The sequence below is a fragment of the Podarcis vaucheri genome, assembly GCF_965113315.1.
Source record: "Podarcis vaucheri genome assembly, chromosome: 10".
Taxonomy (NCBI): Eukaryota; Metazoa; Chordata; class Lepidosauria; order Squamata; family Lacertidae; genus Podarcis; species Podarcis vaucheri.
In genome coordinates this window covers 44,199,352-44,218,116 of record NC_138748.1, presented here as the reverse complement: position 1 = coordinate 44,218,116, position 18,765 = coordinate 44,199,352, and the positions used below count along the sequence as shown (strand labels likewise).

Sequence of the window (18,765 nt, the reverse complement as noted above, 5' to 3'; positions counted from 1 at the left end):
GTTCCAGCAATGTGAATCACTGCTGGATCAAGGAATTGGAAGGGACTCAAACATTAGTGCCTACCACCCCGCCCCAAACCCCTCACAACAGTATCATGTTCACTTTATGACACCACATGATCTCTTCTGGGAAAATGTCACTTGTCTCTTATTGTTCCATAGGGTATTTATCAGACGGCAAATACAGTACACTATTCATTGTAATCAGATGGTTTGACTTTCTTACTGGCATTTCCATTACTGTTTCCCATTGCAGGAACCTTTAAATCAATGAACATGGGTTACATTTTGTGCATTTTTGTCCTGTGGCCTTAAGAGCCGCCAGGTAGTTTTAATGAACTTGTGTTTGGCCCAAAAGGGTCCTGTGTGCACTGATCTATTGAGTACTTATTGCAAATATTGGTGACCTCCATTTTCATGTTTCATGGGTGGTATGGAATTTTAGGTATGCAGAGGCACTGAGGAATAAAAGGAAATATGGTCAGCATTTTCAGATAGTTACCTAACTGCTCTTTATTTCTGGGGCTAATGCTTTGTTTTTAGTGCTTAACTCAGATACATTGGTTTCAAATATTCAATAAATCAAGCTGCAATTTTAAATAATGAAAATATTAACCACATTTAAAATACAAAGATGTAAACAACATTTTTTTTATAACAAGAATAACAGGTACACATTTGTGTGTGCACATATATAAAAACATATCTTTAAATTAAATCATTACTTCAGCTCTAAACTATGGGATCTAGCGAATTATGTAAAGCTGATGAGTAAGGCAAGATACATAACAGATCCAAGGCTCCTTAATTAAGTTGCCGTTGTGAGTGCCAGGGTCAGCTTCAGCAGTCTGGGGGAGCTGCCAAGATTTTGCTCATATTTTGCATGGAAGCCACCATATTTGTCAACTCACTACTGAGGGTATGCAGCTCCTTTGCCATACTGCAGAAGTCCCCTCTGAGTCCACAAACGGCGTTTTTAATCTCTTCCAAAAGGGTCATGGCTTTTTGTTCAGTGTTCGTACAAAGGAAGTGTGTACCAGGCAGATCAGCAGCAGGAGACTCAATTGCGGCAGCCGCAGGAGGTGTATCATGCACCACATTGTCTTCCCAATTCTCAGAATAAGCGCGGCAAGTTCTACGCCTACAACTATCAATGTTTTTGACTGGACATTTTGAATTATCTGGAAGAAGACTTAAGATGTTAGCATTTTCAAATACATCAGGCACTTGGCGGGGTGAAAAGGAACTTGCAATCCTTTCTTTGAGATCATCAAAGAAAAGAGAAGGCAGTCCAGGTGGTGGTGTGAGCAAATAAGAAGGTCCACGGGAAGGAAAACAATGAGGCTGTGGGGTGTTGTTTGGAACGGCTGACTCAGGGGATGACATTGAGAAAGTGGAAAAGGAGGATGTTGTTCCCATTGAGCCGGCAGAGTCTGAAATGTACATGAAAGAAAAGTACGTAATGTTATACATTATTTGCCAAAGGTAGATATTCATTTTTAAGACCCCCTGGACCGTGCTAGCATCTTGCTGAAAATAAAAGGAAGTATATTAACTTGCAATGTGCCATGTTTAAAGAAACAACAAACAAATTGAAAGCAAAACATGGCATTCAATACACAATGGAATCTGGAGCTTAAGATAGTGAGATTTATTTATTTATTACCTGGATCATCCAGATGGGGCTTGTCCATTTACATTATTGGATATGCAAGTTCAAGGAACAGGTCTTAGGAACTTCCCCTGAAACAGCAGAATGCTGGCAATGGATATGCCTTAAAGTGATCAGGCCTTTTATTCCCATCTAATCAATACATGGAATGAGAGAAGGGCATTTATTCTTTCGCCTCAGGCAATATTACAGCTCCTGAATGGCAACACTCCACACAGCCAGACTGCATTTGTACTGTGTCCAGTGTGAGGGTCTGCTCAATAGTGTGGAACTTATGGCAACTGACACAAGAGGTGTTCCATGTGACTGATGTGGGAAGCCAGATCATTTGCAAGAGAAAGACTAGATTCAGTAATGCAGTGAAGTTTGTAGAGAGGTCTGTTGCGATGGCATTGGGTATGCTCTGGCCGCCTCCTGTGTTCCCCTGCCTCTTTCTCTCCCCAATCCCTTTTCATTTCTCCCCATAATCTCAGCATTCCTTTCTTCCTCATATCTCTTTAATCTCCTTTTCCTCACACTAAAGAAGTCGATTTTGTATTTTATTTTCAAGACTCATGAACAGGGCTGGTCCAGTACAAATTGCTGCCTGAGGTGAAGGACAAAATGCCTCCCCTTCCTGTTCCATATAAAGAAGCTAAGAGGGGTAGCAGGTGAAACTTGCTTCAACACTGACTGCATACACTGTACTTTAAAAGCACATTCCCTCCACCCACCCCAAGAATCCTGAAAACTGTAGTTTGTAAGAATGTCAGGAATTGTAGCTCTATGAGAGGTGAACTACAATTCCCAGGATTCATGGGGAGTACTTGAAATGTATGGTGTGTATGCAGCCACTGGTGATGATGGGACAGGGTACTCCACTGTATCTGAGGGCAACAGAGCAGGTCATGTGGCACGCACAATTCTGTCATCCAATACCTTGCCTCTGCTACTCACCCCCCCACACACAAATTACCACCTAAGGCGCCCCCCCAGTCTTCCCAACGGTAGAGCCAGCTCTGCCCATGAACACAAAATGCTTTGTGCATAACAATTCAGCTTTTTTCATGGCTTGATACCTGGAACTCCCAAATGTTTCAGTGAGTGAGGGTGGCGGGGAAATGCTGGAAAACTTTAATTCCTTAGTTCTGACTCTTCATTTTGGGATATTCAGTAACTGTCACATATCTTAACAGACTATTACTGACATGTAGCATTTTCTGTATAGAATTTTACTCACGTGCAAAGAAAATAAATGGATACATTCTGTTCATGTGTCCCAATTTTTAAAATTGTATGGTATAAAGGTCAGCATGTTAAAAGACTGAGGAAATTGATATGGTATTGCAAAAGATGATCATTAGTTTCAAATAAATAATAGTTTGGGCATAATTGTGCATGCAGTTAACATGCCTTGTTTTTATATAAAAATAATGGAAGGGAGAAATCATGACCCCATAGAGAGGGAGGGATGTTAAACCCTTCCCCCATATCATGATCACTGTGAAAGTTGTTGGGCCAGATCAGACAATATGGTAGTTTTAGAGGGGTGATTTTCACCCAAATAGTAGTGCAAGTGGAAAATGTTGCACTATTCCCTCTTTGCTGCATTCCCATTCTTGATAGGGTACCCTGCAACTGCTGTTATCAAAGTAAAAAACAAGACATGTTAAATGCATATGCACATTTCATGCATTGGCCCAAAAATTGTCCATCATCTTGCAAGCCAGCTATCCTTGACCTGTTTGAATTCAGTATGCGGGAATGGACTAGTTATACAAGTTCTTACAAACTCATACTAAACTCATTAAGTTTCACCTTGGCTTCTGTTATTTAATATTTACTATGAAGCTTCAAAAAGGTGCCACTAAGGCTTTGTACACATTAGCAGCTTAAAATGCAGCAAGGTCGTTTTCTCCACTGCATTTCAAGTCTCACTTTTACAATGCTGTACACAGCAAAGAGGGGGTGCTGTTGTACTCAACCAAAGGCATCAAACAGCCAAATTTCTCAAGAAACTAAAGCCTACATATAGATTGTGGCTAATAGCATGTGTATTCAGCTTCAGACACCACTGGTGGTAGTCAGGGTTGGCTCACCCACGGGGCAAAGTGAGACAGGATCCACAGGGGCAGCAGATCTCACCTCCAAGAAGTGGAATCCTGTGGTGCAATCTTTGGAGACCAGAGCACACCTCTACAGTGACCTCTTGGCAAACAGGAGGACTTGCTGGTCTCCTCCCAGCCCTAGGGAGGAAACCCCTTCTATTGTGACAGCCTTTGATTCCCACTTCAAGCATCAGGTAAGGTTGGTTTGATTCCCCACCTCCTCTTGCTCCCAATCTAGATCTTTATCCCCCTGTTGTTCTTGATGTAAATCTTCACTCATCCCTTCTTCCTGGGGCGGGGGGGGGGGGCGGGTTAGAGAGTGCAATTTTGTGGTGCACCTCAGGTGCCAAAATGTATTAGGCTGGCCTTCGTGGTAGTGCACTGGGCCCGGATTAGACAGTAATATGTATGCAGCCATGGCCACTTCAAAATAATGTCCACTTGATGCCCCTTTTAAATATAATAAGAGTTTTATCTGCTGTGTAAAGAGAATGCTATAAAAACAATTACTAGCATTATAGACATTCACTAACAGTGTCTTAACATCTAGTATCAATGGAACCCAGCCCCCTGGGTATTTATTATTCACAAAAATAGCACAGTTTTGCAAAAACTATAGAAAAAGAATTTGGATGGTGAAGCAACAGGCATGTTTCTATGATGGACATGGAAGCCACAAGCTCACCTGGCCTTGGGGTTGGTTGGCTGCCTAAGCTGGCTGGCTGTACTGTACTTGCCCTCAAGAAGCAGAAATTTTTCAGGCTAGATTCACTAGGTTCAAATAGTTGCTGAGAAGAAGCTGGAGTTGTGGTTTTCGTTATGCTGTTTCCCAAAGAATCAAACGTTTGAAAAGTTGGAGATTGGTAGAGGGTTTCAACAGAGGCTTCAGTCTGACAGCAAACAAAATCTGGTTTGGTGTTTTGTCTGTTGGTAGTGATAAACTCTTCTGGGCCCAATGACCAAAGATCAAGCAAAGTTTCTGCAACTTTGTGGCTGTATACACTGGACTGTGTCTTCGGAGGAGATTTAAGCATAGCTTTGGAAATAATAGAACTCTTTGATTTCCTGCCTGAATCCCATTTTGGAAAAGTTAAAGGATTTCTTTCTGAGGGATTCAAATAAGTACCTGCAAGGTAACAAAAGTTATGTCACAAAAAATAACATTATTTTTTGAATGGAAGTATATAGTTTCATTAGTATATTATATCTTACATTATTGCCAAGTGGCTTCAAGGTGAATATAGCTAAAAAGCAGAAATATAACAACAGAAAACTACAGTATAAAAGATCATACAAGCAGCAGATAAAAGCTGTAAGACCAGCAGATAAAATCCAGATAAAACATCAATAAAACAGCAGGGTATCCAGTACTGTTAAAACTCCTAATAGGGCAAGTACATTAAATATATAGAGGGAATGTAAGGGGGGAAGTATAATGCCTAGATAGTGTGCTATTAATTTTTCTTTATTATTCTTTATTAAATTTGTATAACACCCTCCATCCATAGATCTCAACACTTCACAACATTAAAATATCAAAAGTTTTTTTAAAAAACCCCACAAAATACATAACAGCACATACACTGCCACACCTCCAGATGTAAAGGAGAAGTAGAGCTGTGTGTCATCAGCATATTGCTGACAACATACCAGTACAGTGGTGCCTCGCAAGACGAAAAGAATCCGTTCTGTGATTCTCTTCGTCTAGCGGTTTTTTCGTCTTGCGAAGCAAGCCCATTGAAGGATTAGCGGATTAGCGCTATTAGCGGCTTATCTGCTGATCGGATCAGCTGATAAGCGGCTTAGCGGCTTAGAAAAAGGGGGGAGGGAAAAAAACCACCAGGAACTCACAAGACATTGTCGTCTTGCGAAGCAAGCCCATAGGAAATTCGTTTTGCGAAGCACCTCCAAAACGGAAAACTCTTTCGTCTAGCGAGTTTTCCGTCTTGCGAGGCATTCGTCTTGCAGGGCACCACTGTACTCCAAACCTCTGGATAATCTGACTCAGTGGTTTCATGTAGATGTTAAATAGCATAGGGGATACAACTGAACCCTAAGGAATCCCACACTGAAGGCTCCACGGGGCCAAAGAACACTCCCCAAGCATAACCCTCTGGAAATGTCCATCCCTATTTCAAATGTTTGAAATATGGACATTTCCTTATTTGAAATAGGGGATTCAAATAAGGAAATGTCCATCCCTCTTTCAAATATCAGCCATAAAACTATATTATGACTTGAATATGACCTGATGAAACCTTGTTATTTCAAGCCTGGTTTCATGTAGCTAATCTATGTTACTGCACTTAAATATCTGTAATTATGAGCTATAATAATATTGTATTCAAATTTGTCTTGCTCAAGCTGAATGCTGATTTAGTAACTATAATACAGCCCTTAATGGCTATGTGTCCTATTTAAATGCTAATCATCTAGAAGTAGTTTTCTTCCTAGGAATCTCCATACCAATTTTATTCAATTGCCTATTATACTGTACAAATTTCAGTAAGGCAAATGAATGATCAAGAGTGATAAGGCACTAGGCTATATGCAAGCACAGCAGGGAGGGGAGGACCAAGCGCTGGAAGTGCCTGACATTAAAGATCCATAAACCTGACCTCCCACCTGAACATCAAGTTCAGGAGAATACTTCAAGCCAAGCATTTCATATGGGAGGCAAACAAGGGAGCCAGTAAAAGACTTGGGTCAAAAGGAAACCTGGTCATTCCCCACCAGATTCCTGACTCTGAGATAAGGAGAGAAATGCATGCACACTATTTGAATAGCAATGCCCATCAACTTTGGGGGGGGGAGCCTGGCCCCCTCATATATTTTATGGGGGCCCTAGGAGTTGGCTTCTACACCTTTCAGTGAAAACCTCATATTCAATCTTCACTGAGGCATTCTGCCTCAACATGACAAGCAGTGGGGAGTTTGCAGAGCTTGTAAAGCTTTCCCCTTTCTCAGTGTTCGGTACTGAAATCCACACTCATCAGCTCCTCTGACTTTCCTGAAGACTCCCAGGTGAAAGTAAAGACACTATGCTAATTTCATGTGTGCAAAATGGAAAGCTAATTTTCTGAGTGGGGGAGAAAAGGAGAACGAGTCAAGAATTATTGTTTCTGTGTAACTTGCTGGAATTCTCTGCTGTCCTAAACCATCCCACTTTCCTGCGCAGATTAGCTGTTGATTATTTTATAGAATTATGTGCATCCCTATTTTCCTATGTGGCAAGTACTCTTTGGTGAGAGAACCCTAGCAAAGATTTAAAATCACAAAATATGCAGCAAAGTAAAATGTGGAAATATAGGCTTGAAAGCATTCCCTTCCAAGTTGCTGCCAAGTTTTCCTCTTCCCTTAGCATAAAAAGAGAAACCACATGTTTTACTTACGAATTCTTCAGAGGTAAAATTCATGTGCTTTTCCATACAGCAGTAAGAAAACACAGACAATAAAACTTATATTCCAAAGTAGGAAATGTTTTTAAATTATTTGTATAGAAACACAAAATTGGGCTTGTGTAAACCGTGCAGTCTGAGTCTTTTATTTCTAAAAATAAAGCAAGTTACTCAACCTTAACTCCCCAGATGTTGTTAGACTACAATTCCCATACATCCCACCTTATTTGTACTCTTGCAATAAATATGCAACTTCACAGAAATTACTAGTTGCAATGGTTCAGACTGGCATGAGAACAAAATGTTGTTCATTTCATTGTTTAAAAAAATCAGCAAATGGATAGTGGTTTGTGCTTACTACAATCTGCACTTACTCTACTCTTTATCCCTCTGTTCTACTATCTTTGTCAGTCTGCTTAACCTTTCAAAAAGATATTCCTGCTGACAAAATAAAGGATGTTTTCACAGTTTGAAACATAATGAATCTGAAAGTCTCTAGAGAGAAAGCTGATGACCCTCTTTGGAAAAATCAAATGTCATAAACTATTAGTATTATCTTACTTGCGCACATTATTTGTGGAAAGAAGCCACGTAAGGAATGAAAAGCCAGGGAAGTACTTTAGATTAAATCCAAGGCATTTTAATAACATAAAACTGTACCACTAGCATTAAGAGAAGGCAAGAGTTCGTTCTCAGCAAAACAAATTAATTGAGATTTGACAGATTTGGATGTAACCCATGTTCAATTTTGTCAAATTTGTCTTTAGGAAGTCTATTCTTCAAAGTGAATCCCAACCCCTAAGTTAGCTTTGGTGAAAATGGAATACAGTGGTACCTTTGGTTGTAAACCAAAACAGGCTGTAACCCAAGGCGTGCTTTCGTCAATGGGGCCTCCAAAAAAAGGGGTTGTAATAAAAAAAATTGGGTTGTGATCCAAAAAAATGGGACACGCACTTCCAGGTTTGACGTGGTTGTAATCCAAAATGGTTGTAATCCAAAACGGTTGCAAACCAAGGTACCACTGTATTTCACTATTATTATTATTTTAATGATTAATTCTTAAATTGAAATTAACTTAATTTTGAGTGGCTCTATTCCTCCAAATATCCCAACTTTATTTCAGTCTACAAGATGGCAAGGGATTATTATTTTCTGGCAAAATACAGAAAAAGAAGCACTTAAGACACTTCATTGTTACTGTAGGATACTTTGACACTGTGTGTGTGTGTGTGTGTGTGTGCGTGTGTGTGTGTGTGCGCGCGCGCATTTCCCCCACCTACATAGTTTTAAAAGCAGAAATAGGTATGTTATGGAACACAATAATGAAAATCATTTCAGCTTCTAATCTGTGAGATCTTCCACAGCACAGTCGGCACCCCACCAAGGAGACAAGGCCCAGCATGAAAATAGAATCCTGGTTTCTTGAGTCCACCAGCTCCCACTGCTTACTTTTCTATCAATAATATCTAGCACCTGAGACCCTTTCTGTGTTCCTGTATGACATTGTTTGTCTCTATGGCAACAGTTTGTGAGGTTATAGAGAATGCACTAAACTGTGTCAGTCACAACATGTCATGGCAGTAAATTCTATTGTTAACTTATGTTCTGTAAAATACTTTATTTTGCCAGTCATGAACCAGCCGCCAACCCATGTACTTAGTTCATCTGAAGTTCTAGTACTGGGCCGTGAGGCAAAGGGATGTGACAGCCTCAGGCAGCAGAATCCACAGGGGCAGCAGATCTCAGCTCCCAAGAACACAGGTGCTGCTGCCATAGTTGTAGCAATGCGCTCCTTGGAGCCATGGGTGTAGCCAGGGTTTTTGTTAGTGGGGGCAATACTTTGTGGGGGGAGAGGACTTTTGTTGGGGTGGCAGAACCGACATGATTTGTTAGTTAAGTATTTCTATTGTTTTACGTGATCGGGTGGGGCAGCTGCCCCCCCCTTGGCTACGCCCATGCTTGGAGCCCAAATCTGCCACCTGCTTGGTAGCCCCCCAAATGCCACCCCTACAGTGGCCTTTGGGTGAATAGGAGGTGCTGTTGGTCTTCTACCCCAGGGAGGAAATAGTGAGGGCCACCCTCTGGGATCTCCTGGGCTCTGCATCCACCTAGCATGAATCAGATTAGGTGCCTCCCCCCTGCTCCCCACACTCCAGCCTTTGATTCCCACTTCAGCCATTGGGTAAGGTTGATTTGATCCCCCCCTTTGTTCCCAATGTAGATCTTCTCTCACTCCTTCTTCGCTGGTGGGAAGGGGTGGAGACACCATTTTGTGGTTTGTCTCAGGTGCCAGAATGTATTGGGCCAGGCCTGGAAAGAAGTCTACAATGGTTTAAGAATTTTTGTGACTAGAATTGAGACTCTTTTAAAAATAACACATTGTAAACTGCTCACATCTCTTTCTTTAGAAGAAGCAACTGCAGGGGCCCCCAATCTGGATTGGAGGGTTTTGGGGTTTTTAATCCCTTTCCATTCCTACACCATCTTCCTGATGAAAACTGCCTTTCCTCCCAGTTGCTGCATTCTTCTGAAGTTGCAATTGAATGCAAATTCTGCCTTTGCTTTTAACCTACTTGCCTTCTACTTATTGTTTCCTACTTACTCGAATTCCAGGAGTTCCCGGCCGTTATCTTTGTATCTGTTGCCAATTCCTCTACAGTGACCTTAGTTGGAAATGTTGGTTGCACATCAGTAGTTGAGGACTCGTCATCACTAAAGATTATCAAGTCCTGACACACAAGAAAAACATGAAGCAGTCAAGCAGAAACAGTTAATTATAAGCTACATTAAGAAAAATATTGTGTGGCATTTAACATCACAGGCAGCCAATGACAAGTGATCGATCCGCCATCGTCCCTCCACTGGCATAGGAAGAGGAGTGCGGGGGGAGCGCACCGCCCTGTTCCAGCAGCACAATCCTGGTGGGGTGCCATTGCGGCTGCTCCCCTGCCCGCGCTGGGCGCCATGACCCTGCAGGCGGCATGCCACGCCCCCAGGACGCGCGCCAGCCCCGCCTGCTCTCTGCCCCCAGTGCCAAAGCATGAAGCTCCACCACTGCGTCCCTCCCCCAGCTTCAAAGAGATTTTCTAATCACCCAGGCCTTTTACCTAACTCATGTGGTCTAGACTTGGGGGGGTTCAGTGAGTTTTTGTATTTATATAGGATTTGATTTTTATGGTTTTATATATTATTGACATTTATGTTTTTGTTGTAATTTTCTCTCCTCTGAAATAAAAACATTTATAATTATATATCAGCTACTGAAAGATTACATTAAAAAAGAGAATTATTTTAAATAAAAATAACCATTATGGAATTAAGTTCACTTTAATTGAGACAATCACGCCAAACCATGATCATTTGAATAGTTTCCAATTATCTGTAGCCTCCTTTATGTATTCTTTATAAGCAGTTCATAATTATTCACAAACAATAACTTCAGGTCCTCTGATAAATATATTACGAGACACTTAACTGCTTTTCAGAACATTTTAACCTATGTTTAGCTTTAAAAAAAATCCAGCTTGGCTATTCCACCAAAGTGCAGACCAATTAATTCTAATTTGTTTCTATTAATTTTATATCCAGATACTGCACCAATTTGCTGAATAACCTCAGACAGTTCCCCCAACGATTTCTCGGGGTTTTGACAGCTAATCATTATACCATCTGCATCTAGTTTGATCTTAATTTTGCTGCCTCCAATTCTCTCAGCAGTTTGTCTGCTGGAAGTAAATGTGAGGAGACTATACATCCCAAGGCTGTCAATAATTTAATTTATTTACATTACTTGAAGGTATCCGTGACCAATTATATTATGGCCATAGGCGCTAGTGGAGGAACAGGAGTGCGGAGGGAGCGGACCGCCCCCGGCACCACTATTCCGGTAGGGTGCCATTGCAACGCCCCCTCCCCGGACACACGCCACGCACCCCCGCACGCACCGGGCACCACGCCCCCACAAGTGGCACATCACGCCCCCAGAACGCGTGCCATGCCCCTGCGGGTGGCATGCCAAACCCTCGTGGGTGGCATACCACGCCCCCGGGTGGCGCGTCACACTCACGGGGGGGTGCCATCCACGTCCCCTCCTGCTCTCCACCCCCGGTAGCAGAGCATGCAGCTTCGCCACTGGCCATAGGCTCATCCATACCAGCTTTGGTTGGTAAGACAGATATGGCCATTCCTGGATCAGGATAGCTCGAATACAGTTGTCTATGCATTGGTAATCACGTGGTTGAATTAAAATTCTGGCTTTAAAAAGCCATCTCTCTTAATCATAAACTGTGTCGTATTACAATATTTGCTGTGTTTCTGATGAGGTCTCTCACACACAAGTGCTAAAATTTAGAGATGATTTATTTTTTATTTTTTATTTTATTTATCTTTTTATTTTTATTTGGGGCTGGCCTTATCTGAGATACTTTCTAATATTGGTAGGAAAGCTTTAAAACCATGGAAGGTTAATGAACATAGTGCTGGAAGCGAACTCAACCTTTTCTACAATAGAAAAACAACTAAGCAGGTGTCAAGTGAAGTGCTAAAACTGGTACAGAAAACACTGTAACCACAGGTGTAGCTAACTGTATTCAGCACTGTTTAAACCACAGCTTTTGAAGCAACCCTAAGCATTGCTTGTTTTTGTTTTTGCTTGCAGTTAAATCAACCTGTTGCCAATGGTGTGTTTTTTAAAGGTATTTAATTCAAGTATTGTCACTTAAATTGTAGCTTGCATTTTTAAAGTAGTCCTGCTACTTTTGTTGTGTAAAATAATGCACAGGAGATTGGCATCACTTTTGATGCAGGTATAATTTTGATTTGACATATTGATGTCGATACTGAGTCAAAATGAAATACAAGTATATTATCTTCCAGGGCGTGTTTGAAGATGATTAATTTGGACACAAGGAAGTAGGACAGCATTTCACAAGAGAAAGCGAATGGAAGTTAAGAGCTGAAAGCCATAGAACCCAAAAACATGCGTGTAACTAACTCCTCTTAGAGGAACATTTCAAAGCTCTTCTTAGGATATGCTGCCATATTTTATTATACCCATCATACAGCATTCACATATGTATTAAGTTCCAACCTTTACCAAAAGGTACACCCATTATTTTATATCAGACCGCGCAACTCTGCTATGATTGTGACAGAACGTGTTTTGTTATTTTTTAAATTATTTTTATTAATTTTCCAAATTATTACAAATCAAGCCAAATTAAATTAATTTAATACAATTTCTTAAAATCAGGTTTCCCGCTCCAGTTCTGAACATATGAGCATCATCATTGCCTCACATTGCCACAGTTGACATCCTTCACTTGCCGTCAAACATTCTTCCAGCACCTCCGATACATCTTATAAATGAGTAATCCGTTCCACATGTGTAGTCCTTCATATACATTGCTATTCCAGACCCGGTGTGCTGGGAGAGTTAATTACTATCTTCTATTGTTCAGTTCTTTGCAGTGTTCATCTGGATGGTAAAAGGTCACATTCCATTCCTTCCGCTGTTTACCGACTAGCGCACAAGCTGCGGCCATAAATAACTCGCTGAGCGCATACCTAGTCTCCCGTCACTAAAATTCCGCTCTGTAATCCTTCCTTGGCACACAGTTGAAAACTAGATATTTTCTCAATTTCAGCCTCTTTGCCAGATCTGTTCAGCAGCCTTTCATTCTTTTATCACTGCACCAACAGCACTCCTAGTCCAGTCCAGGAATAATTTTAAATAAAGTCCATTCAACCTCGGTCGAGGTGGGAGGGCATAGTAAAACCTTGATAAATTCCTTGCTGAACATCAACCAAAAGCCTCCCCCCTCTTTTCCAAGGTAACAAACAGAATAACATAACAGTAGCTACACACATCTCTTTCATTTTGCAGGGGTGGACAAGAAGAAAGGAGACCATCTGAAAACTATATGAAAGCACAAAGCACCTTGTCCCCCACCCTTCCTTCCCCGGCTGTGTAAGGATTCTCAAGCTTCAAAAAAAAACATTCAAGTACCTTCAAAGAGCCAAGCCCAGTCCTTTCGGCAGCTGGCTGATTGCAGCCCTTTAGCACATGTCGGTCCAGGGGCGCCTCTTGATTAATACCAATTGTCCAAATTATGGAGGAACCAAATCATGCCAGAGACGGAGAATCATCCATGGCAGGGACACACTCCCAGGTCGCACCCGCTCTGCCTTTCAAGATGGCAGACATGGGCTTGAGCGGCACAGCGGGATGCAGTGAGCTCCCCAGACCCCACTGGGGAACATTGCCAGGATTTTTGCCTCATGAATCCTGGCTTCCCCCTGCCTGAACCTCCTCGCTGCCCACAGAGGGCAGTGAGGAATGACCACCATTGACTCATGACGAAGCCGGACACCAGAACCAAGTGTTTGTTAAAACTTTTCAGCAGAATCAGCTCAAACCAGCCTAAGAAAAATTAATTAGCCAATATGATGATGACTAGCTTTAACAAACATGGAAGGTAAATTATATTATGGTGTCATCAATAAGGAAACTAACCATTTCCAAATGAGCTGATAAATTAAGTTTCCTTTGAACAGCAATTGAATTGGAGCCTCACTTGCCAAGAAGTCTTGCTTGCATAATTATATAGTTCTAAGTTACACTTGTACTGCCTGTTCTAGAATTCTATTCCATGGAGCCTTGCTTAGATTCATGCAGCATTAAAATTTAATGCAACCATAACTTCAATAGCTTCTTTTTATCAAATGTGAATACTGCTGCAGAGTAGGTATAATATTGACAGGAAATACAGTATAATGAGCAATAAAAAGGAGACTAAAATTTATAAAATGTATCTTACAGTGATATCAGCTTTCTTTTAAAAAGTCCCGTGGAAGCCTTGTGAAATGACTAGGGAAAAGTAGTAAGTGTTCTAATAGAGAGTAGTGCTGAGTTGTTATTGTGCAAGATGTGTTCCTTTCTGTTTTATACCACTACATTAGTCTCTTGCTTTGACTTTCTTATCTTTTAGAATTTTTCTTCTCTTCTTCTAGCATGAAGAAAATATAGATACAGAGATTTGGAACAATTATCTATCTTCCTTGTTGTATGTTTGTGAACTCCCAGCTTATAAGTCACTTTTCACTTCTGTGAATCCAGTCTATCAGTCTCTACAACAAATTCTTCTGTCCCCATTCAAAAGGTTGGGAAACCAGGGTTTCCTGATACATAAATGAGCCCTGGTGAGCCTCAGACTCTTAGGCTTCCATCTCTCCACTCCGCTTCTTTTCAATTACCCGAGGGGAGAGGATTGGAAACATGTTCTTCCACTTTTGAACTAACAGAGTTTTCTACACTGCCTGAACTTGGAGAAGCATGGTTTGCTTAGGTCACATAGCCTTTTGGGCCCGTGAGGGCATTTGCAAAGCGGAAAAACTGTTTGGAGTAGCATATGCACAACACAACCATGCACACATATGGGTATGACAACCAGAACCTCACAAACATCGCAACCACATGCACACACACCCAAACCTAATTATTTTGGGATGAGAGGGAATCTTCCTGAAGACTGAGTGCAGCGGGGGAGGCAACAGTTAACCTTCCTTTCCCATATGCAGTCTCCAGGAAGCCGCCCCCCTCCCCTGCTAAAAAAAAAAAGGCTTGAAATAAGACATCTACTGAAGCCCAACTGCAGCGTATTTGGGAGGGAGGCCACAGCTGGGGAAGAAAGGGGTAATCCTCCCTCAAAATCACTCCCTTCCCCCCCCCAAAAAAAAATGGACTGGAAAGAAACCTATTATAGCCAATGGAGGGATTCTTGGAAGCCTAATTGTGTCACAGGAGGGAATCACAGTTGAGTAAAGGGAGGTTGATTCTTTCCTCCCAGTTTGTAAACCCACTCCATAACCCTACGCCCCAGTTAAGCTTGAAAACAGCTTTCTACTGGCTACAATAGAAGGCTTATTTCAAGCTTAATTTGAAGGGAGGAGGAATATGAGGAGACTGGACCCTGTGCAGAGCTGACCCACCAATAAGGTGGGGTGAAGAACCCGCCTCAGGTGGTGGAAGCCCCACCACTTTTGCTGCCTTGTGGAACACTCCTCCCCTCGCCAAGTTTGGAGAAAGGGGGGCAGGGGACACGCTCCCCCTTTGCCTTAGGTGGCAACACGGGATGAGCCACCCCTGGCCCTGTAAGTGCTCATGAAGCCTTCTGAAAGTGCATGTATGCCCACGGGTGCCACACTGCCAATCCATGGTTTAAACTATGGTTAGGGAGAGCAAGTCAGGATCAAACGATGGTAACAAAGCCTGCCTTCTTGCGAAACCACCTTTTGAACAAACCAACCAGAGTTCCCCAAGTTCAGAAATCACAGGGAACTATGGTTTGTTTAAATTTGGAAAGGAAAGCCTTGGTTTGCCTCCATGCAAGCACAAAAGAGAAGGAGAGAGGAGAGAGCACAGATGAGCCCAAGGCTTGCTAGGGCTCAGTCACAGGGTGTAAAACTAAGATTTCCCATTACATTTGAACAGCGCCTTTAAAATGCAAGTAGTCCTAGATTAGTAGTGATTGGAAAGAAAGGTTAAGAAACGAATCAAGAGTTAACTCTAGCAATAACACATTTTACACTTGAACAAAATACAATAAAAGTTGAGAATAATAAGTATAGTTACTTTCTCATTAGGTTAGAAGTAGTAGGAATACATTTACAAGGGGAAATTCATTTTTTGACAGAATATTAAAGTTTCCAGGTATTAGTATGGAGATTGGAAGATCAACACTGTGAAATGTGACTAGAGGGCTAGAGTTTTTGGAGGACCAACTTATTAGATTTAAGGGAAAACAAGGATTAACAGTGATAGATTCACTAGACTGAGAGAAGTATGTTTGGTATTTCACAGCAGATGGAATAAGAAAAGCAATTTTCTTCCCACCAGCATGGCTTTGTTATTTATGCATCATGATGCCAGAAATTATTCCTAAAACCTATTACTGAGTAATTCCTCAATAAAATATACTTTTGCATATAGGTAAGAAATTAAGGCTGCAGCGCTACATCCACTTCCTGAGAGCAGGCCCAACTGAGCTCAATGGGACTTAGTTTTGAGTAGACATGTGCAGGATTGCACTGCCAATGACCTTTAAGAGAAGGATAAATTCCTTCACAATACATGATTTCCTAATTTTCTGACTGAAGCTTCTATTAGGGTTTGAACTGTTCCCACAAAACAAAGAGAATCAATTACAGCCATGCAGAGAGGAATCAAAGACAGAAAAGATAGCTAGCTACCCAACTGGATTTGGTTACCAACATGTTTTGAGGAGGCTCTTTATCAAGGGGAATTTTTTTTACACTCAATGAAAACTGTTTGTGACCATTTTTACGCTGCAACACACCAAGGCAGACATCTATGAAACAAGTGCGTGCAGTTAGGCAGATAGAGATCTGTCCCAGCTCTCCTTTTTTAAATCCAAATTAGGTCTTTCTTTGTTCTCTCTGCCGCCAGGGATGATGACTGAAGCTGGATAAGACTGATGTAAGAATGTTCAGTAGATTTTCCAGTGCTTGTTTCTACTAATGTAGTTAAGATTAACCAAAATTTTGGATTCAACATCAGATTGTGGTTAACTGAAATTGGAAACCACACAAGAAGAGGAGGACAGCTAAAGCAGTACAGTAGTCCAAGGCTTGTGCATGTAGCAGTAACCCATTTTTTCATAACGTCCAGACCAAACCACTGTGTTAATTCCTTATTTTTAAAACAGGAAATAAATGCATTTTCTCAAGCATCATGACACAGTACAATATCTGGGTCAATATTGACATAAATGGTGATTGAAGTGATCCTTAATTAGTCAGCAGCAGTGACTTGAAACTGTGAGGCACTTCATACAAGTAAGAAGTATGATTAATTATGAACATTGAAAAGGGAGGAAAGAGCATACTGCTCAGAAAAGAAATCTATTATGTGCATGGAAAACAAAACGAATTTAATTTGTTTATCTCTAGTTTTTCAAATTATAATATTGGCAGGCTTTGCCTATGCCAATTTTGCAACATAGAGATTATATCTTTTCAACTCCCCAATGGGGCACTATTATTTTCTTTGCTGAAGATCTCACACCAGACCAAGGCAGCATGCATGGTAGCATTAAGTTGAATCTTATGGAGCTCCTTCTGAACAGACTGTGGCAAGTACTACTGATATTAATAAAAAGGAAAAGCTGCACAGCGGAAAGAGGGAAAGCTAGTACAATAGGATGTCTTTCAAAGGAACCTATTGTCACATATCCAAGTCTCTTTCCAAAGCAGTCACCATTTACAATAAAAAGTGTAAGATGAGAAAGTATTATACAGCAGCCATGTGTACTAATGCTTTAATGGGATTGTTTTATTATGGATGTTTTATATTTTTTATATTTGTGTAACTTTTTATACTTTGTAAACCACTTAAAAGCCTATTTTCACACTGGGGTGTTGGCATCTGTCTGTCTCAAGAGACAATGGAGTGCCCCTCTGGGGGTGAAATCAAACCGCTGTGTTAGCAGCACAGAACTGACCTCCCTGGAGCAAAGTGTACCAGGTGCCATCCAAGCATCGTAGGGACTCCACTCCCAATTTGTGTAGGGTTTACTCCTTAGCCTTTTATTCTCCTGAAGATGTCCCACAAGGCAGCGGAGGTTTAGGATCAGAGTTTTCCTGATCTTAGATGGGCTACCTTCACAGGCTGAGGAGCCCCATCTGCCCCTCACTTCCCTCGAAAGCATGTGCAGGACCTGCCTTATAAACCATTTCGTCTGCTCAAGCCACCAGAGCCTGCCTTTGCATGCAGGGCAAGTACCTAACCCACCATGGGTCTGAGACCTACTGGCTACCTTTACTTGGTTTAGCCAGCCAGTTGAAGCCATTTTCTGGAATTTGGCTGCTGTCATATAGCGACAGCTTATAGGAGCCAGAGGGAAGAGCTGAATGCAGGGTGGAGACCAAAGGCAGACAGACTACCCCTGAAGGAGCATGGCATGGTATGTCCACCACCAGAGGTACTACCCCTTCTCTAACACCTCATACACTTCAACTTTCAGTAGTATATTAATTATTAATTCAAATAAATCATTTGGTGGTTGGAAGACAGAGTTGCATGCAACACAACGCATACACCATTCCTTTTCCCCTGTGTGCTCCCAAAATCTTCTCTGCTCTAGAAAGTTCCCCAACTCTCAGGAGCAGATTTTGAGGGTGTGCAGGCAGTTGCAGAAGAGAGATGGGGAAGTTGCATTGTTCAGGTTGGTTCATATAGGTAGAGGCGGTCCTTGAGGTATTGCAGCCCTGAGCTGTTTAAGGCTGTATAGGTCAAAGCCAGCACTTTGAATTGGGCCTGGAAACTAACTGGCAACCAGTACAGTTGGACCAGAATTGGTGTAATGTGCTCAGTCTTGCCCTGGTGAGCAGCCTTGCCACCGAATTCTGCACCAACTGAAGTTAACTACCATGGCTAACTGCCACTAACAAACCTATCCCTCCACAGCATTTCCTAACCCCTCATTTAAAGCCATCTGTGCCGCTGGCCTTCCAAACATCCCATGGCAGCATATTTCATGTTAATTTTTCTCTGTGTATACAAGTACTACCTTTGGACTGTTCTGAATGA

At 41.6% G+C, this 18,765-nt stretch overlaps 1 protein-coding gene across 3 annotated transcripts in view; it reads right to left on the bottom strand.

Annotated features, from left to right (window-relative positions):
• Positions 1 to 646: 646 nt before the first annotated feature.
• ENTHD1 (ENTH domain containing 1) overlaps positions 647 to 18,765 on the bottom strand; it is a 30,906-nt gene continuing 12,787 nt past the window's right edge. For 2 of the 3 annotated variants that reach the window (XM_082240721.1, XM_082240722.1), the window contains exons 6-8: positions 9,760 to 9,886; positions 4,445 to 4,885; positions 649 to 1,433 (exon numbers count right to left, since the gene is read on the bottom strand). In XM_082240721.1, coding sequence (XP_082096847.1) covers positions 841 to 1,433; positions 4,445 to 4,885; positions 9,760 to 9,886 — 1,161 coding nt within the window. In that variant the 3' untranslated portion in view covers positions 649 to 840. Of the gene's footprint in view, positions 1,434 to 4,444; positions 4,886 to 9,759; positions 9,887 to 18,765 lie in introns of all 3 variants that reach the window. The other variant, XM_082240723.1, reaches the window with a different exon arrangement.